This window comes from Anomaloglossus baeobatrachus, chromosome 5 (genome assembly GCF_048569485.1).
Source record: "Anomaloglossus baeobatrachus isolate aAnoBae1 chromosome 5, aAnoBae1.hap1, whole genome shotgun sequence".
In the NCBI taxonomy this organism is placed as follows: Eukaryota; Metazoa; Chordata; class Amphibia; order Anura; family Aromobatidae; genus Anomaloglossus; species Anomaloglossus baeobatrachus.
The window spans coordinates 48,114,892-48,136,468 of record NC_134357.1 but is presented as its reverse complement, the minus strand read 5'-3'; the positions used below and the strand labels follow the sequence as shown (position 1 = coordinate 48,136,468).

Here is a 21,577-nt window from a genome sequence, read left to right as displayed (position 1 = left end):
ACAGAGGCACCCCCGCCAAGAGCCAAAGGCACCCCCCCCCGCCAAGAGCCAGATGCCAAGAGCCAATGCCCCCCCCCCTGCCAAGAGACAGAGCCCCCCCCACCACGAGCCAGAGGGCCTCCCCGCCAAGAGCCAGAGGGCCTCCCCCGCCAAGAGCCAGAGGGCCTCCCCCGCCAAGAGCCAGAGGGCCTCCCCCGCCAAGAGCCAGAGGGCCTCCCCCGCCAAGAGCCAGAGGGCCTCCCCCGCCAAGAGCCAGAGGGCCTCCCCCGCCAAGAGCCAGAGGGCCTCCCCCGCCAAGAGCCAGAGGGCCTCCCCCGCCAAGAGCCAGAGGGCCTCCCCCGCCAAGAGCCAGAGGGCCTCCCCCGCCAAGAGCCAGAGGGCCTCCCCCGCCAAGAGCCAGAGGGCCTCCCCCGCCAAGAGCCAGAGAGCCTCCCCCGCCAAGAGCCAGAGGGCCTCCTCCGCCAAGAGCCAGAGGGCCTCCCCCGCCAAGAGCCAGAGGGCCTCCCCCGCCAAGAGCCAGAGGGCCTCCCCCGCCAAGAGCCAGAGGGCCTCCCCCGCCAAGAGCCAGAGGCCTGTGAAATTACTTGGGCATTTCTAATGGTTACCATGAGGTAAACGCCTGTCTATAGGCCTTATTGGGAAAAATGGATACCACCAGTGTACTACTAATGGTCAGAGCGGAGCTTGTGGCTTTTCCATGCGTTCCATTTCCCCTGTAGGAGTCACTCAATAAAAATGTTATTATAAAGCCCAACATAACAGAGACTTTAATTGATTCTTACAATGTTTATTAAATTAAAACATTTGTTGATGTTTTTGTGAATTTCACATGAACGTGCAGGGACGCTGTGATCCCTACTTCCCTATGAATGCTATCCGGAGCATTGGAAGGAATCATTACATAATGATGGTGGCGGAGATCCAGGAGACGAGCTCAAGGACTCGGTGTCAGAGCAATACATTAACTTATAGGCAGTTCTTTGTCTACGGTCTCCCCGTCCATTAATGTTCACCCTTCAGCGCGGAAACCAATTCTCCACTTTCTTTCAATTCCTGTGTAAGGGAAACAAGAAACAAATGAGCATTGATCAACAAAACAGAAGACAAAAATATAAAATGTGAAATAAAGGAGTAGAGAAGCCGCTTATGTGAAAGGGTCAAGACATCAGAGCCTCATTCCAAAGACATATTTGTCTCCAAACACACGATAATGACAGATTGAAGATGGAAATGCTCCTGTGAAGTGTGGAGTTAACAGGTTACATAAAGAGTTAATGTAAAGAAAAAGTCAATTGTGTAAATGCAATACGTATCATGTACTTACAGCCTGTATTGTACTACAGAGCTGCGCTCATCATTCTGCAGATTCCAAGAGCAAACAGCTCAGTAACAGATTGGAACTTGAGGATCAATGCCTGAACGGTGGAAATCCTTCTCAGACCGCAAAAACTGCAGATTTCTTTTTTTTTTCTTGAGACCCCAAACATTAATAAAATAGTGTGCTGGGGCTGCAGGCGGCCGAGGGAGCTGCGCTGTGCTGGGGGGCTGCAGGCCGAGGGAGCTGCGCTGTGCTGGGAGGCTGCAGGCCGAGGGAGCTGCGCTGTGCTGGGGGGCTGCAGGCCGAGGGAGCTGCGCTGTGCTGGGGGGCTGCAGGCCGAGGGAGCTGCGCTGTGCTGGGAGGCTGCAGGCCGAGGGAGCTGCGCTGTGCTGGGGGGCTGCAGGCCGAGGGAGCTGCGCTGTGCTGGGAGGCTGCAGGCCGAGGGAGCTGCGCTGTGCTGGGGGACTGCAGGCCGAGGGAGCTGCGCTGTGCTGGGAGGCTGCAGGCCGAGGGAGCTGCGCTGTGCTGGGGGACTGCAGGCCGAGGGAGCTCGCTATGCTGGGGGGCTGCAGGCCGAGGGAGCTGCGCTGTGCTGGGGGGCTGCAGGCCGAGGGAGCTGCGCTGTGCTGGGGGGCTGCAGGCCGAGGGAACTGCACTGTGCTGGGGGGCTTCAGGCCGAGGGAGCTGTGCTGGGGGGCTGCAGGCCGGGGGAGCTGCGCTATTCTGGGGGGCTGCAGCCCGAGGGAGCTGCGCTGTGCTGGGACTGCAGGCCGAGGGAGCTGCGCTGTGCTGGGGGGCTTCAGGCCGAGGGAGCTGCGCTGTGCTGGGGGGCTGCAGGCCGAGGGAGCTGCGCTGTGCTGGGGGGCTGCAGGCCGAAGGAGCTCGCTATGCTGGGGGGCTGCAGGCCGGGGGAGCTGCGCTATTCTGGGGGGCTGCAGGCCGAGGGAGCTGCGCTATTCTGGGGGGCTGCAGGCCGAGGGAGCTGCGCTGTGCTGGGACTGCAGGCCGAGGGAGCTGCGCTGTGCTGGGACTGCAGGCCGAGGGAGCTGCGCTGTGCTGGGACTGCAGGCCGAGGGAGCTGCGCTGTGCTGGGAGGCTGCAGGCCGAGGGAGCTGCGCTGTGCTGGGAGGCTGCAGGCCGAGGGAGCTGCGCTGTGCTGGGAGGCTGCAGGCCGAGGGAGCTCGCTATGCTGGGGGGCTGCAGGCCGAGGGAGCTCGCTATGCTGGGGGGCTGCAGGCCGAGGGAGCTCGCTGTGCTGGGGGGCTGCAGGCCGAGGGAGCTCGCTATGCTGGGGGGCTGCAGGCCGAGGGAGCTTGCTATGCTGGGGGGCTGCAGGCTGAGGGAGCTCGCTGTGCTGGGGGGCTGCAGGCCGAGGGAGCTCGCTATGCTGGGGGGCTGCAGGCCGGGGGAGCTGCGCTATTCTGGGGGGCTGCAGGCCGAGGGAGCTGCGCTGTGCTGGGACTGCAGGCCGAGGGAGCTGCGCTGTGCTGGGAGGCTGCAGGCCGAGGGAGCTGCGCTGTGCTGGGGCTGCAGGCGCCATCCGGAAAATGTTGGCAGTGAGGGCTTCAAATAATGGCGCTCAGAGTCGGCCCACCACCGTCCACTGCCGCCCCCCCCCCCTCCCCAGTAAGACACCACCACATTAAAAAATGGACCTCATGGGTTTTTGTTTCCTCTAAATTTGGGGTGAGTCTTATAATCTGGTGCATCTAATAAAATGAAAAATACCGCAAATGTATGGCTTTCAGAATATGACTTTCTAAAACATTATTCACTATCCTTAACCCCTTCAGTCTATTTTCGTGTTTGCATTTTTTTCCTCCCCTTCTTCCAGGAGACATAAGGAGACTTTATTATTATTATTATTATTAATTATTATTATTATTATTCCATGAATATAGCCATATGAGGACTTGTTTTTGTGGGACTTGTTTTACCTTTGAACGACACCATTCATTTTACCATATAGTGTATTGGAAAACGAGGAAAAAATTCCAAGTGCAGTGAAACTGCAAATAAAAAAGTGCAATTCCCCAATTGTTTTTTGTCTTTTTTTTTTTTTCTTTTTACTTACAATGTTCACTATATGGTAAAATTGGCCTGGCATTAGGATTCTCCAGGTCAGTACGAGTTCGTAGATAACAAACATGTATAGTTTTTCATTTTAAAGTGGTGAGAAAAAAAATTCAGATGTTTGTTAAAATAATAAAAGAATTATCTTTTGGCACACTTTTGTGGGGGGGGGGTATTTAAATTAAAAAAAAAAGTGTTTTACTGTATTTACTAGTCCTTTTGAGGGACTTTGAAGCGGTGATCATCTGATCACTTGGGTTGTACAGAGCAAGAGCATCAACATCACTCTGTACAGCAGGAATCACAAATCTCCAATGAACGGTGGCTCAGAGCCGGTATTCACAAGAAATTCGTCATGACAGACACGGGGGTCTTACGCTGACCCCTGGCAGTCATCACAACCCATTAGTGTCCCGCGATCATGTCATGGGGCCGTTGATGGCAGCAGGGAAGGACGCTCTTCCCGCCGGAATTTGTAATCGCGCTGTCAGAGATTGACAACGGGATTTAACTGGTTAACAGCGGTGGGCTGATCTCTGATTCATCCCCGGCTGTTAGAGACACATTTCGTGGGCCGACATGTGCAGGGAAAGATGTGGGCTCAGAGTGCGAGCCCACATCAAAGTCAGGGACACAACCAAGGACCAGTACGTCCATGGTTGTGGAGTGGGTTAACCCTTTCACACCCCATGAATACAGTCTTAGGCTACCTTGACAATGTCCAAGCCTCCGATCAGCTCTCCTTTCACATACAGCTGTGGGTACGTCGGCCAATTAGAGAAGGTTTTTAATCCTTGCCGAACCTTAAATGAGAAAGAAGCATGATAAATATATAATATTGATACACAGGATATCACAAAAATCCTTAGTAAATTATAGCCCATCCTGTATAAGAACCTCTGATGTCTTGTTACACCCAGTCCTGGAAAAGCCGGGGGAACGCTAACATTTCTGCAATAGGTACTCCCCATAGAAAAAAATAAATAAATAAAATATTTTTATAATATATATATATATATATATATATATATATATATATATATATATATATATATATATATATATATATATATATATATATATATATATATATACACACATATATACACACATATATACACACATATATACACACACACACACACACACACACACACATACATGCATACATACATACATACATACATACACACACACCTCCCCCCTCCTCCTCGCCCCCCCCCATCTCTCCCACCCTCTCCCCCCACTCTTCCCTTCCTCCTCCCCCCCCCCCCATCTCCCCCACCCTCTCCCCCCACTCTTCCCTTCCTCCTCCTCCCCCCCCCCCCATCTCCCCACCTCCCCTCCTCCCCCACTCCCCAGGTCCGGGGGTGAATCTCAGCCACTGCTCCCGGAGCATTTTATTTCCTGCAGTGCTGACATTACATCGACAGCGCTGCAGCTACTGACTGAGCTCAGCGGCTCTGCCAAAGCCGACAGCAGAAGACGCTGGGCTCGTTGATTGGCAGCTGCGTTGTCGATGTGACATCAGTACTGCAAATAATAACAGACGCCAGAAGCAGCAGCGGAGACAACACTGGACCTGGGGAGAGGAAAAAGAGTTCATTGTGTTTTTTGTTTTTTAAAAATGCTATCATACACTTCTAGATGCGACTTATTCCACAGAAGAAAAAAGAATTTGGCATTCTAAAATCTAATGTACCCAAAACCTCTTCCCTGATGTCTGCCATGGGGGGGGGGGAAGGGTCAGATACCTCCACATTCGTATATCTGATGTGTTACCTGCTCTAGTTACCATATTTTTCCGATTATAAGACGCACTTTTCCTCCCAAAAATGAGGGGTGTGTCTTATAATCCGAATGTAGCTTACCGGGAGGTGGTGGAGAAGAGAAGCAGGAGGCAGGGGCAATGCTGAGAGCTGCGGATGTTGCTCTGCTGGGGGCGCCGCCCTGTGCTGGACCTCCGGGCGCCGCCTTGAGCAGGACCTGCGGGTGCCGCCCTGAGCAGGACCTGCGGGTGCCGCCCTGAGCAGGACCTGCGGGTGCCGCCCTGAGCAGGACCTGCGGGTGCCGCCCTGAGCAGGACCTGCGGGTGCCGCCCTGAGCAGGACCTGCGGGTGCCGCCCTGAGCAGGACCTGCGGGTGCCGCCCTGAGCAGGACCTGCGGGTGCCGCCCTGAGCAGGACCTGCGGGTGCCGCCCTGAGCAGGACCTGCGGGTGCCGCCCTGAGCAGGACCTGCGGGTGCCGCCCTGAGCAGGACCTGCGGGTGCCGCCCTGAGCAGGACCTGCGGGTGCCGCCCTGAGCAGGACCTGCGGGTGCCGCCCTGAGCAGGACCTGCGGGTGCCGCCCTGAGCAGGACCTGCGGGTGCCGCCCTGAGCAGGACCTGCGGGTGCCGCCCTGAGCAGGACCTGCAGGTGCCGCCCTGAGCAGGACCTGCGGGTGCCGCCCTGTGCTAGGCCTGCAGGCGCCGCTCTGTGCTGAGGACTACAGGCACCTGTGAAGCGGCAGGAGCCATCCTGAAAAGGTCAGCGGTGTGGGCTTCAAATAACAGCGCCCGGAATTGGTGAATGTGTAGATGGAGCTCTCGGGTCAAGATCTCATCTGCGCACACACCGCCTACGGGCGCCATTTCTTTGAAGCCCACACCACTGACAGTTTGTGGATGTTGCCTGCCTCACAGCACCTGCAGCGAGCATCTGGGACAAGAAATGCACCGCCCGCAGTATCGTACTACTCCACCACTGCCCCTGCCTCCTGTGACCCCGCTCGACCACTTCCCTCTCCCCCCTAAGACACCACTGGATTATAAGACGGACCCATAGTTTTTTTTTTACCTTTTATTCCCTCTATATTTGGGGTGCGTCTTATAATCCGATGCATTTTGTAAACCAAAAAATACGGTATTAACATACCAGATATAGTATAAAGGAAAAGGCTATATATCTCTGTTATAATGACAAGTTTTTTGTGACTTAAAAGAAAAAAAAAAATCATATGAAGGAGAATAATTTCAGACGTTTTTCCACCTTTTAAAGTCACCCATAATCTGTTTAAATTCAAAGGAGAAATAAACAAATCATTTTGAAGAAGTAAAAATAATAAAACTACAATAGGGTCTAAGACGAGAACTTTTCTCTTTGCGGAGACTGACAAACCAATCTGGCTGTCAGTGGTGAGGAGCCTTATAGCTGCAATACTCCTCTGGGATATACTCAAATTGTCTCTTCAGAGAGGATTGTCCCTGAAAAGACAATTTAAAATTACATTAGTGTGTTTGCATAAGTGTGAACACCCGCTAATAGCAAAGGATAGTTCATAAACAGCTGACAACACAGCAAAGGGATCTTATGGTTGAAAACTATCAGTCAGGAGGAGGGTACAAAAAAAATTTCACAACATGAGATATACTAGTCATCCAGAAGTGGCTTAATTAGTACAAAAGACGACCCTCGAAAATATATGAAAAGACCAGAATAAAATTGGGGAAAGGAGGCCTAGAGCATCAGTAAAGGAGTTGAAGGAATTTCTGGCAAGTATTGGTTGTATACCGCATGTGACAATTCCTCATATTCGTCATATGTCTGGCCTATGCGGTAGAGTTGAAAGATGGAAGCTTCTTCTTATAAAGAAGAAAAACATGCAAGTTTGGCAATAGTTTTATCAAAATCTACATCGTTTGCCAAAAGCGTGTAGAAAAATGTGTTATGGTTTGATGAGAACAAAGTTTTTAGCTAGCATTCCAAATGGTATGTTTGGCACAAAGAAAACACTGCACAGCATTAAAAGAACAATATACCCACAGTGAGGCATTGTGGAGGTAGCATTACGTTTTCAGGCTGGTTTTCTGCAGTTGAAACTGGGGCATTAGTCAAGAAGGAGGGAAGTTCCAAATACAAGTCAATTTTGCAACAAAACTTTTAGGTCTGTGCTAAAAACTTGAAGATGAAGAGGAATTCCTTCTTTAAGCATGACAACATCCCTAAGCATACTTCCAGACTAAGGGAACGGCTTCTCCAGTCGATCAGTTTTGGAATGGCCCAGATCTGAATGCAATTGAAAATCTGTGGATGACCTGAAGAGTGTACCGTACACAGGAGATTGCAACCTGACAAATTTGGAGCTACTGCAAGGAACAGTGGGCAAAGATTGCCAAGTCTTCATGTGGTATCCTGACTCCCAGACTTCTACCCAAAGAGACTAAATGTTCTCATAAATTTAAAAGGGTATTTAACAAAGAAGGGAATTTTGTTACTTACCGTAAATTCCTTTTCTTCTAGCTCCTATTGGGAGACCCAGACGATTGGGTGTATAGCACTGCCCTCCGGAGGCCACACAAAGCAATTACACTAAAAAGTGTAAGGCCCCTCCCCTTCTGGCTATACACCCCCAGTGGGATCACTGGCTCACCAGTTTTAGTGCAAAAGCAAGAAGGAGGAAAGCCAATAACTGGTTTAAACAAATTCACTCCGAAGATACGTCGGAGAACTGAAAACCATTCAACATGAACAACATGTGTACCCGAAAAACAACCCAAAAATCCCGAAGGACAACAGGGCGGGTGCTGGGTCTCCCAATAGGAGCTAGAAGAAAAGGAATTTACGGTAAGTAACAAAATTCCCTTCTTCTTCGGCGCTCCATTGGGAGACCCAGACGATTGGGACGTCCAAAAGCTGTCCCTGGGTGGGTAAAGAAATACCTCATGTTAGAGCTGCAAAGACAGCCCTCCCCTACGGGGAGGCAACTGCCGCCTGCAGGACTCTTCTACCTAGGCTGGCGTCCGCCGAAGCATAGGTATGCACCTGATAATGTTTGGTGAAAGTGTGCAGACTCGACCAGGTGGCTGCCTGGCACACCTGTTGAGCCGTAGCCTGGTGTCGTAATGCCCAGGACGCACCCACGGCTCTGGTAGAATGGGCCTTCAGCCCTGATGGAACCGGAAGCCCAGCAGAACGGTAGGCTTCAAGAATTGGTTCTTTGATCCATCGAGCCAGGGTGGCTTTGGAAGCCTGCGACCCTTTGCGCTTACCAGCGACAAGGACAAAGAGTGCATCAGAGCGGCGCAGGGGCGCCGTGCGGGAAATGTAGATTCTGAGTGCTCTCACCGGATCTAACAAATGTAAATCCTTTTCATACCGGTGAACCGGATGAGGACAAAAGGAAGGTAAGGAGATATCCTGATTAATATGAAACGAGGATACTACCTTAGGGAGAAACTCCTGAATGGGGCGCAGCACTACCTTGTCCTGGTGGACCACCAGGAAGGGAGCCTTGGATGACAGCGCTGCTAGCTCAGACACTCTCCGAAAAGACGTGATCGCTACCAGAAAGGCCACTTTCCGTGATAGTCGAGAGAGTGAAACATCCGTCAGAGACTCGAAAGGCGGCTTCTGGAGAGCAACTAGTACCCTGTTCAGATCCCATGGATCTAACGGCCGCTCGTACGGGGGGACGATATGACAAACCCCCTGCAGGAACGTGCGTACCTGCGGACGTCGTGCTAGACGCTTCTGAAAAAACACCAATAGCGCCGAGACTTGCCCTTTAAGGGAGCCGAGCGACAAGCCCTTTTCCAACCCAGATTGCAGGAAGGAAAGAAAAGTAGGCAATGCCAATGGCCAGGGGGACACTCCTTGTACAGAGCACCAGTAAAAGAAAATCTTCCACTTCCGTGGTAGATCTTAGCAGACGTGGGCGTCATAGCCTGTCTCATGGTGGCAACGACCCCTTGGGATAATCCTGAGGACACTAGGATCTAGGACGCAATGGCCACACAGTAGGTTCAGGGCCGTAGAATTCAGATGGAAAAACGGCCCTTGGGACAGTAAGTCTGGCCGGTCTGGTAGTGCCCACGGTTGACCGACCATGAGATGCCTGTCGCCAGAGCTCTTTGATCGTCATGAAAACCGGGACCTTGCTGTTGTGCCAATTCGTGAAACCCGTCCGGGTGCAGAGACCATTCTCCTGCGTCCACGCCCTGGTGACTGAGGAAGTCTGCTTCCCAGTTTTCTACGCCCGGGATGTGAACTGCGGATATGGTGTATGCTCTGTCTTCCACCCCTAGCAGAATCCGGCGGACTTCCTGGGAGGCTCGCCGACTGCATAGTCCGCCTTGGTGGTTGATGTATGCCACCGCTGTGGATTGTCCGACTGAATTCGGATCTGTTTTCCTTCCAGCCACTGCAGGAAGTCTTGCAGGGCAATATACACTGCCCAGAGCTCCAGACAATTGATCTGAAGAGTGGACTCCTCTGAAGAGAGTCCTTGAACGTCTGAGAAAGGGGGACGTTCCTGTGTAGGGACATCGACTTCCCCTCCCATTAGCGAAGAATGTTCTATTGAAGTGGACGCAGATGAAACTGCGTGAAAGGGACTGCCTCTGGATGAGGTGTCTCCTTGAAGGAGAGACTGCACCCCCGTCTGTAGTGACCGCTGTTTGTCCAGTGGAAGCTTCACCATCGCTGAGAGAGTGTGAAACCCCAAGCTAAGATATGCCAGCGATTGGGTTTAACTTCGAAAAGTTGAGGACCCACCCGAAACTCTGGGAAGTCTCCAGCGCCATGTTCAGGCTGTGTTGGCATGCCTCTTAAAAGAGTGCCTTGACAGGTAGATGGTCTAAGTAAGGGATCACAGGGTGACCCTGAGAGTGCGGGAGTGGTCCCACTGCTGCCATGAACTTGGTGAAAACCCGTGGGGCTGTCGCCAGACCGAAGGGTAGGGCTACGAACCGACGATGCTCGTCTTCAATAACGAATCGTAGCAAACGCCGGTGCTCTGGAGCAATCGGCACGTGGAGATAAGCATCCTGATGTCTATTGATGCTAGGAAATCTCCTTGAGACATTGAGGCAATGACGGAGCGGAGGGATTCCATCCGGAACCGCCTGGTTTTCACGTGCTTGTTGAGCAGTTTAAGGTCCAGAACGGAACGGAAGGAGTCGTCCTATTTTGTCACCCCGACCAGATCGGAGTAAAAAGTGTCTCTTGTTCCTGAGGAGGAACCGGGATTACGACTCCTACTGCCTGCAGAAGAGCCTCGGCTCGGCCGGTGAGGAAGTTTTTGCGACAAACTGTCTCTCACCCACCGGCCATTGACCTGTGGCAGTTAAATGTCGCTAAAGCGGGGGAGTCTGCCACCGACCGCGGACGCGGAGAGAGAGGGCTGAAAGTCATGAGGAAACCGCCTTGGTAGCGGTTCCTCCGGCTGCCTTCTCCGGGCGCGATTGAGCCCGCCAGGAACCTGCGCCCCTCTGAGCCTTTTGAGTCCTGTTGGACGAGGGCAATTGGGACGTGCCCGAGCCTGGGAAGGACCGAAACCTCGACTGTCCCTTCTCCTGATGGGTCTTGTTTGATAGCTGGGGTAAGGAAGAATCCGTACCCTTGGACAGTTGAATGATTTAATCCAACCGCTCACGAAACAGTCTGTCACCAGATAAAGGCAATCTGGTTAAGCACTTTTGTGGAAGCAGCATCTGCTCCAATCCCTTAACACTAGGAGCGTAACAACACGGAGTTAGCGGACGCCACTGACGTACGGCTCGTAGAGTCCAGGACAGCATAAACAGCTTGAGTCGCAATGCCGACATTGCGAGGTGAAGGACGCTACTGCGGCCAAGATGTACATGTGACCGCGTCCCTCTGCGCAATACTAGCTGAAATAGCTTGGAGTGCCTCTATGGCTGCGAATGCCGGGGCAACCGACCCGCCGATAGCTTCATAGACAGATTGCAACCAGAGGGCTATCTGTCTGTCAATGGCATCTTTAAGTGAAGTCCCATCTTCCACTGCAACTATAGATCTAGCCGCAAGCCTGGAGATTGGGGGATCCACCCTTGGAGCGCTTGAGCACGTCAGGGGGGAAGAGACAACGCGTATCCTCAATACGGTTGGAGAAAACGCTTATCGGGATAAGCGTGGTGTTCCTGGACTGCTTCTCTGGAGTCAGAGTGACCAGAAAAGTACTCAATATACGCTTGAGATACCGAAATAGGGATTTCTTCTGCTGTGAAGCTGACCCCTCCACTGGAGGAGTTGAGGGAGAAATACCCAACCTTCCATTGATGGACGCTATAAGATTATTCACTATAGCGTCACCATCCGGTGTATCCGGATTGAGAGCGGTCTCAGGATCAGAGTCCTGAACAGCTACGTCTGCATCATCATACAGAGAGTACTGTGATGAAGTCGAGGGCCGTTCTTAGGGAGCTCGCTTAGGCCGTCTGGGACTGTCGTCCGTGTCAGAGCCTGCACCCTGGGATGCATGGGACCCTCCTGGAGCCATGATTTGTTTCGAAATCAGGGTGGCCAGGGGCATTGAATCAACATTGCCCAAGGTCTGTCTGGACTGCAAAGTCTGTAAGATGTTAGTCATAGTCACAGACAATATATCAGCGGAAACTGCAACTCCGTCCCTGTCCCTGGACAGGGATCACAGGTGGTTCTTTTGGCCACCTGTAGCAGAGACCCCGTTGAGTAATTGCACATCCTGGGGGTCCTGGAACAGTATCGCATGCAGTACAAGCAGCATAGAAAGCCTGTGCCTTGGCACCCATGCTGTTTTTTTTTTTGTTTTTTTTTTCGCTGTTGCTGTCTAGCCATCTAGGAGCATTAGCCAAGAATAGCGACCGTACAGTGCAATGTATGGCATACAAGCATGAAGTACAATAAACACTTCAGCACATGCAGTACAAGGAGCATAGAAAGCCTGTGCCTTGGCACCTTTGCTTTTCTGCTGCCGTTGTCTAGTTATTCAGGAGCATTAGCCAAGAAAAGCGACATACAGTGAATGTATAGCATACAAGCATGACAATAACCACTGCAGCACATGCAATCCAAGCAGCATTGAAAGCTTGTGCCTTAGCACCCTTGCTTTTCTGCTGCTGTTGTCTAGTCATCAAGGAGCATTAGCCAAGAATAGCGACATGCAGTGAATGTACAAGCATGAAAACAAACTCTGCAGTACATGCAATCCAAGCAGCATTGAAAGCTTGTGCCTTAGTACCATTGCTGTTTGCTGCCGCTGTCTAGCCATCTAGGCGGGTAGACAGCCAAGAATAGCCCTTACAGTGCAATGTAAAGCATACAAGCATAAAGGACACATGACACTGCAGCACATGCAAGACAAGCAGCATATAGAGTCTGTGCTTTAGCACCCCTGATCTTTTGCTGCTGTTTCTAGGTCTGCATCCTGAATAGCGACCGTACAAAAGTACAACAGGACACTTCGGCATTAGTGGGTCAGCACTTTAGTTGCCGCTTACCGCCCGCACAAAAGCGGGTGTGTGGCGCCGGAATCCTGTGCTGGCAGCTCAGCGCTTGTCTCCGTTTTCCCGCTCTGCGTGCCGGAATGGCTGCCGGCGTCCAGAGGAGAGGGGCGGGCCGAGGGCGTGCCCGAGACAAGAGCGGGAACCCGGCGCCCACTGTGTCTAGTGAAGGGGGCTGGAGAATGCAAATAAGGCTCAAGCCCTCGGCGCTGCTATAGAACAGCGTCTCTCCCTTTCCCTGAGTGACAGGGTGGGGGCGGGAACGAAGCGGCGCTAGGCCGCAAAAGCCGGGGACTAAAGTTAGAAGCGCCGCCGCCGTAAAAGCGCGGTCGGCGCGTCCCCGGCGCACTACAAGTCGCAGCTGCGCCGCCGCTCCAGGGGCGGTCGGCGCGGCGGTCCCCACACGTAAAGTCCCCCAGTAATCTGCAGGGACTATAAGCCCAGCGCACAGCGCTACAGTCCCCGGCGCACTAGCACACCCAGCAAGCCTGGAGTGTGCGTGGCCTGCCATACGGGGACACAGAGTACCTGAAAGTTGCAGGGCCTTGTCCCTGAACGGCACTCCCCGCTCCACATCCAGCAGGTTCTATGGGTCTGTGGATGGAGCCCGGCCTCAGGGCTTGGTGGCCGGAAAGATCCCACTTCCTCAGAGCCCCTCAGGGGGATGGGGAAGGAAAACAGCATGTGGGCTCCAGCCTCCGTACCAGCAATAGGTACCTCAACCTTACAAACCGCAAGTGGGGTGAGAAGGGAGCATGCTGGGGGCCCTAGTATGGGCCCTCTTTTCTTCCATCCGATATAGTCAGCAGCTACTGCTGACTAAACAGTGGAGCTTATGCATGGATGTGTGCCTCCTTCGCACAAAGCAGAAAACTGGTGAGCCAGTGATCCCACTGGGGGTGTATAGCCAGAAGGGGAGGGGCCTTACACTTTTTAGTGTAATTGCTTTGTGTGGCCTCCGGAGGGCAGTGCTATACACCCAATCGTCTGGGTCTCCCAATGGAGCGCCGAAGAAATATTAGTTTGTGTGTAAATAAATATTATATATATATATATATATATATATATATATATATATATATATATATATATATATATATATATATATATATATATATATATATATATATATATATATATATATATATATATATATATATATACACACACACGTACATATATATATATATATATATATATATATATATATATACACACATACACACATATACAGACATATACACATATACATATATATATATATATATATACACACACACATTTTTTTTATTTATATATATATACATATATATATACATATATATATACATATATATAAAGAAGGGAATTTTGTTTACTTACCGTAAATTCCTTTTCTTCTAGCTCCAATTGGGAGACCCAGACAATTGGGTGTATAGGCTATGCCTCCGGAGGCCGCACAAAGTATTACACTAAAAGTGTAAAGCCCCTCCCCTTCTGCCTATACACCCCCCGTGCTCCCACGGGCTCCTCAGTTTTGGTGCAAAAGCAAGAAGGAGGAAAAAAATTATAAACCGGTTTAAAGTAAATTCAATCCGAAGGAATATCGGAGAACTGAAACCATTTTTCAATACATGAACAACATGTGTACACAAAAAAACAGGGGCGGGTGCTGGGTCTCCCAATTGGAGCTAGAAGAAAAGGAATTTACGGTAAGTAAACAAAATTCCCTTCTTCTTTGTCGCTCCATTGGGAGACCCAGACAATTGGGACGTCCAAAAGCAGTCCCTGGGTGGGTAAAATAATACCTCGTAATAGAGCCGTAAAACGGCCCCTTCCTACAGGTGGGCAACCGCCGCCTGAAGGACTCGTCTACCTAGGCTGGCATCCGCCGAAGCATAGGTATGCACCTGATAGTGTTTCGTGAAAGTGTGCAGGCTCGACCAGGTAGCCGCCTGACACACCTGCTGAGCCGTAGCCTGGTGCCTCAAAGCCCAGGACGCGCCCACGGCTCTGGTAGAATGGGCCTTCAGCCCTGAGGGAACCGGAAGCCCAGCAGAACGGTAAGCTTCGAGAATTGGCTCCTTGATCCACCGAGCCAGGGTTGATTTGGAAGCCTGTGACCCTTTACGCTGGCCAGCGACAAGGACAAAGAGTGCATCCGAGCGGCGCAGGGGCGCCGTACGAGAAATGTAGAGTCTGAGTGCTCTCACCAGATCTAACAAGTGCAAATCCTTTTCACATTGGTGAACTGGATGAGGACAAAAAGAGGGTAAGGAGATGAAGGGAATTTTGTTTACTTACCGTAAATTCCTTTTCTTCTAGCTCCAATTGGGAGACCCAGACAATTGGGTGTATAGCTACTGCCTCCGGAGGCCACACAAAGTATTACACTTAAAAGTGTAAGGCCCCTCCCCTTCTGGCTATACACCCCCCCCGTGGGATCACGGGCTCCTCAGTTTTAGTGCAAAAGCAAGAAGGAGGAAAGCCAATAACTGTTTTAAATACAAATTCAACCCGAGAAACAGCCTCGGAGAACTGAACTGTTCAACATGAACAACATGTGCACCCGAAAAAAACAAACTTCCTAAGAAAACAGGGCGGGTGCTGGGTCTCCCAATTGGAGCTAGAAGAAAAGGAATTTACGGTAAGTAAACAAAATTCCCTTCTTCTTTGTCGCTCCTAATTGGGAGACCCAGACAATTGGGACGTCCAAAAGCAGTCCCTGGGTGGGTAAAAGAATACCTCGTGATAGGGCCGTCAAACAGCCCTTTCCTACAGGTGAGCCACCGCCGCCTGAAGGACTTGTCTACCTAGGCCGGCATCCGCCGAAGCGTAGGTATGCACCTGATAATGCTTGGTAAAAGTGTGCAGACTCGACCAGGTAGCCGCCTGGCACACCTGCTGAGCCGTAGCCTGGTGCCGTAATGCCCAGGACGCACCCACGGCTCTGGTAGAATGGGCCTTCAGCCCTGATGGAATCGGAAGCCCAGCCGAACGGTAGGTGTGAAGAATTGGTTCCTTGATCCACCGCGCAAGGGTGGATTTGGAAGCTTGCGACCCTTTACGCTGACCAGCGACAAGGACAAAGAGTGCATCCGAGCGGCGCAGAGACGCCGTGCGGGAAATGTAGATCCTGAGTGCTCTCACCAGATCCAATAAATGCAAACCCTTTTCAAATTGGTGAACTGGATGCGGACACAAAGACGGTAAAGTGATATCTTGATTGAGATGAAAGGAAGATACCACCTTGGGAAGAAATTCTGGAATTGGACGCAGAACTACCTTGTCCTGGTGAAACACCAGGAATGGAGATCTGCATGATAACGCCGCCAGCTCGGACACTCTCCGAAGAGACGTGACCGCCACTAGAAAGGTCACTTTCTGTGAAAGACGAGAAAGGGAAACCTCCTTCATAGGCTCGAAAGGCGGCTTCTGGAGAGCAATTAGAACCTTGTTCAGGTCCCAGGGCTCCAACGGCCGCTTGTAAGGGGGGACGATATGACAAACCCCTTGCAGGAACGTGCGTACCTGAGGAAGTCGCGCCAGGCGTTTCTGAAAAAATACGGATAGCGCGGAGACTTGACCTTTAAGGGAGCCAAGCGACAAACCTTTTTCCAACCCAGACTGCAGGAAGGAAAGAAAAGTAGGCAATGCAAAAGGCCAGGGAGAAACTCCCTGAGCAGAGCACCAAGATAGGAATATCCTCCACGTCCTGTGGTAGATCTTGGCGGAGGATGGCTTCCTAGCCTGTCTCATGGTGGCAACCACTTCATGAGATAAACCTGAGGCCGCTAGGATCCAGGACTCAATGGCCACACAGTCAGGTTCAGGGCCGCAGAATTCAGATGGAAAAACGGCCCTTGAGACAGCAAGTCTGGACGGTCTGGTAGTGCCCACGGATGGCCTACCGTGAGGTGCCACAGATCCGGGTACCACGACCTCCTTGGCCAGTCTGGAGCGACGAGAATGGCGCGGCGGCAGTCGGACCTGATTTTGCGGAGCACTCTGGGCAACAATGCCAGAGGTGGGAACACATACGGTAGCCGGAACTGCGACCAATCTTGAACTAAGGCGTCTGCCGCCAGAGCTCGGTGATCGTGAGACCGTGCCATGAAAACCGGGACTTTGTTGTTGTGCCGTGACGCCATCAGGTCGACGTCCGGCATCCCCCAGCGGCGACAGATCTCCTGAAACACGTCCGGGTGAAGGGACCATTCCCCTGCGTCCATGCCCTGGCGACTGAGAAAGTCTGCTTCCCAGTTTTCTACGCCTGGGATGTGGACTGCGGATATGGTGGATGCCGTGTCTTCCACCCACGTCAGAATCCGCCGGACTTCCTGGAAGGCTTGCCGACTGCGTGTTCCCCCTTGGTGGTTGATGTATGCCACCGCTGTGGAGTTGTCCGACTGAATTCGGATCTGCTTGCCTTCCAGCCACTGTTGGAAGGCTTGTAGGGCAAGATAGACTGCTCTGATTTCCAGAACATTGATCTGAAGGGTGGACTCTTTCCGAGTCCACGTACCTTGAGCCCTGTGGTGGAGAAACACTGCTCCCCACCCTGATAGACTCGCATCTGTCGTGACCACCGCCCAGGATGGGGGTAGGAACGACTTTCCTTTTGACAATGAGGTGGGAAGAAGCCACCACCGGAGAGATTCCTTGGCTGCCTGAGAGAGGGAGACCTCCCTGTCGAGGGACGTCGACTTCCCGTCCCATTGGCGGAGAATGTCCCATTGTAATGGACGCAGATGAAACTGCGCAAAAGGAACTGCTTCCATTGCTGCTACCATCTTCCCTAGGAAGTGCATGAGGCGCCTCAAGGGGTGCGACTGGCCCTGCAGGAGAGATTGCACCCCTGTCTGTAGCGAGCACTGTTTGTCCAGTGGAAGTTTCACTATCGCTGAGAGAGTATGAAACTCCATGCCAAGATATATTAGTGATTGGGTCGGGGTTAGATTTGACTTTGAAAAGTTGATGATCCACCCGAAACTCTGGAGAGTCTTCAGTGCCACGTTCAGGCTGTGTTGGCATGCCTCTTGAGAGGGTGCCTTGATAAGTAGATCGTCTAAATACGGGATCACAGAGTGACCTTGCGAGTGCAGGACTGCTACTACTGCTGCCATGACCTTGGTGAAGACCCGAGGGGCTGTCGCCAGCCCGAAAGGTAGAGCTACGAACTGCAGGTGTTCGCTTCCTATAACGAAGCGTAGAAAACGCTGATGCTCTGGTGCAATCGGCACGTGGAGATAAGCATCCTTGATGTCTATTGATGCTAGGAAATCTCCTTGAGACATTGAGGCGATAACGGAGCGGAGAGATTCCATCCGGAACCTCCTGGTTTTTACGTGTTTGTTGAGCAGCTTTAGATCCAGGACGGGACGGAACGACCCGTCTTTCTTTGGCACCACAAACAAATTGGAGTAAAAACCGTGGCCTTGTTCCTGAAGAGGAACGGAAGTCACCACTCCTTCCGCCTTTAGAGCGGACACCGCTTGCAGCAGAGCATCGGCTCGGTCGGGCGGTGGAGAAGTTCTGAAGAAACGAGTTGGAGGACGAGAGCTGAACTCTATCCTGTACCCGTGAGACAGAATGTCTCTCACCCAACGGTCTTTGACCTGTGACAGCCAAATGTCGCCAAAGAGGGAGAGCCTGCCACCGACCGAGGATGCGGAGAGAGGAGACTGAAAGTCATGAGGAAGCCGTCTTGGTAACGGTTCTTCCGGCTGGCTTTTTTGGGCGTGATTGAGTCCGCCAAGAATCTGAGCTCCTCTGATCCCTTTGAGTCCTTTGGGACGAGTAGAATTGGGACCTGCCTGAGCCTCGAAAGGACCGAAAACCAGACTGTCCCCTCCTCTGTTGGGGTTTGTTTTGTCTGGGTTGCGGTAAGGCTGAATCCTTACCCTTGGAGTGTTTAATGATTTCATCCAAACGCTCACCAAACAATCGGTCACGAGAAAAAGGCAAACTGGTTAAGCACTTCTTGGAAGAAGAATCTGCCTTCCATTCTCTCAACCACAGGGCTCTGCGTAAAACCACGGAGTTGGCTGACGCCACCGCCGTACGGCTCGTAGAGTCTAGGACAGCATTAATCGCGTAAGACGCGAATGCAGACATTTGAGAGGTCAATGGTGCCACCTGCGGAGCAGATGTACGTGTGACCGTGTCGACCTGTGTAAGGCCAGCTGAAATAGCTTGGAGTGCCCATACGGCTGTGAATGCTGGCGCCAACGACGCTCCAATAGCTTCATAGATGGATTTTAACCAGAGCTCCATCTGTCTGTCAGTGGCATCTTTAAGTGCCGCCCCATCTTCCACTGCAACTAGAGATCTGGCTGCAAGCCTGGAGATTGGAGGGTCCACCTTGGGACACTGTGTCCAGCCCTTGACCACGTCAGGGGGAAAAGGATAGCGTGTATCTTTAAGCCGTTTGGAGAAACGCTTATCTGGATAAGCGTGGTGTTTCTGGATTGCGTCTCTAAAGTCAGAGTGGTCCAGAAAAGTGCTTAATTTACGCTTGGGATACCTGAAATGGAATTTCTCCTGCTGTGAAGCTGCCTCCTCCGCAGGAGGAGCTTGTGGAGAAATATCTAACATCTTATTGATGGACGCTATAAGATCATTCACTATGGCGTCACCATCCGGGGTATCTAGATTGAGAGCGGCCCCAGTATCAGAATCCTGATCAGTTACATCCGCCTCATCACACAGAGAGTCGTCCCGCTGGGACCCTGACCAGTGTGATGAAGTTGAGGGTCGCTCATAGCGAGCCCGCTTAGGTTGTCTGGGACTGACGTCCGAGTCAGAGCCGTCACCCTGGGGTGCATGTGACACCCCCGGAGCTAGGAAGTGTTCCAGCTGAGGGGGACCAGGGGGCAATGTACCAACAGTGCCCATGGTCTGAGTTACTGGTCTAGACTGCAATGTTTCAAGAATTTTAGACATAGTCATAGACAATCTGTCAGCAAAAGCTGCAAACTCCGTCCCTGTCACCTGGACAGCATTCACAGGTGGTTCTCCCTGGGTCACCTCTAGCAGAGGCCCCGGCTGAGCAATTGCCACAGGGGCCGAGCACTGCACACAATGGGGGTCAGTGGAACCTGCCGGTAGAGCAGCCCCACATGCGGTACAGGCAGCACATAAAGTCCGTGCCTTGGCACTTTTGCTTTTTGCGGACGACATGCTGTTGTCTCCTTGAGAAATCTAAGGAGGGTATATAGCAGAAAATCACCAGCGACCGTACAGTGTAAAGTATTGCCAGCACAAAATACAAAGTACACTATGGCACAAGTGGGGGAGAGCCCTTGAGGGCTGCTTACCGCCCGCTGAAAAGCGGGTGTGAGGTCGTAGAATCCCTTGTCTGGGTCTCCCAGCCTCCCCTCTGCAGCTCAGCGTGCAGGCAGGAATGGCTGCCGGCGTCCTGTGAAGAGGGGCGGACCGTGGGCGTGCCACAAACAAAAGTGCGGGAAACTGCGTCCCACTGTGCCTAGTGTGAGGGCTGGAGTATGTAAAACAGACTCCAGCTCTTAGCGCTGCTGGTCTGTACAGCGTCCCGCCCTCCTCCTGACTGGCAGGTCTGGGGGCGGGAACGATACGAACTAGGCCGCAAAAGCCGGGGACTGTAGTAATCTAGCGCGGCCGTCATATATGCACGGCCAGCGCGGAAGTCCCCGGCGCACCACAAATCCCAGCCGCGACGCAGTAAACACTGACCCCAGCGGCCGGATCGGCCGATCGTACTAAGTCTCCTCACTCAGCAGAGCTGTAGTGAGTAACGGCACAAGCGCAGCAGCGCTGTTTACCCCGGCGCACTAACACACCCAGCAATGCTGCAGTGTGCGTGCGGTAAGCACGGGGACACGGAGTACCTTAATGAAGCAGGGTCCTGTCCCTGAGGAAACTCCGCTCCGTATCCAGCAGATCCTCCAGGGGCTGTGGATGGAGCACGGTCTCAGTGCCCGGAGACCGGTCAAGTCCCACTTCACCCAGAGCCCTAATGGGGATGGGGAAGGAATCAGCATGTGGGCTCCAGCCTCCGTACCCGCAATGGGTACCTCAACCTTAACAAACACCGCCGACCGCAAGTGGGGTGAGAAGGGAGCATGCTGGGGGCCCCCGTATGGGCCCTCTTTTCTTCCATCCGACATAGTCAGCAGCTGCTGCTGACTAAACAGTGGAGCTATGCGTGCATGTCTTCGCACAAAGCATAAAACTGAGGAGCCCGTGATCCCACGGGGGGGTGTATAGCCAGAAGGGGAGGGGCCTTACACTTTTAAGTGTAATACTTTGTGTGGCCTCCGGAGGCAGTAGCTATACACCCAATTGTCTGGGTCTCCCAATTAGGAGCGACAAAGAAATCCTGATTGAGATGAAAGGGGGATACCACCTTGGGGAGAAATTCCGGAACCGGACGCAGAACCACCTTGTCCTGGTGAAACACCAGGAAAGGGGCCTTGCACGACAACGCTGCTAGCTCAGACACTCTCCGAAGAGAAGTGACTGCTACTAGGAAAACCACTTTCTGCGAAAGGCGTGAGAGAGAAATATCCCTCATTGGCTCGAATGGTGGTTTCTGAAGAACCATCAGCACCCTGTTCAGATCCCAGGGTTCTAACGGCCGCTTGTAAGGAGGAACGATGTGACAAACCCCCTGCAGGAACGTGCGTACCTGTGGAAGTCTGGCTAGGCGCTTCTGGAAAAACACAGAGAGCGCTGAGACTTGTCCCTTAAGGGAGCCGAGCGACAAACCCTTTTCCAGTCCAGATTGAAGGAAGGACAGAAAAGTGGGCAAGGCAAAAGGCCAGGGAGAAAAACCCTGAGCAGAACACCATGACAGGAAAATTTTTCATGTCCTGTGGTAGATCTTGGCGGACGTTGGTTTCCTAGCCTGTCTCATAGTGGCAATGACCTCTTGAGATAATCCTGAAGACGCTAGGATCCAGGAC

General features: G+C 52.3%; 1 protein-coding gene across 1 annotated transcript in view; it reads right to left on the bottom strand.

The window, feature by feature from the left end:
• Positions 1–766: 766 nt before the first annotated feature.
• The window catches only part of GLRX3 (glutaredoxin 3), a 109,593-nt gene continuing 88,782 nt past the window's right edge, over positions 767–21,577 (bottom strand). The window contains exons 10-11 of the mRNA XM_075352258.1: positions 4,102–4,194; positions 767–1,053 (exon numbers count right to left, since the gene is read on the bottom strand). Of these exons, the coding sequence (XP_075208373.1) occupies positions 1,003–1,053; positions 4,102–4,194 (144 nt within the window). The 3' untranslated portion in view covers positions 767–1,002. The remainder of the gene's footprint in view (positions 1,054–4,101; positions 4,195–21,577) is intronic.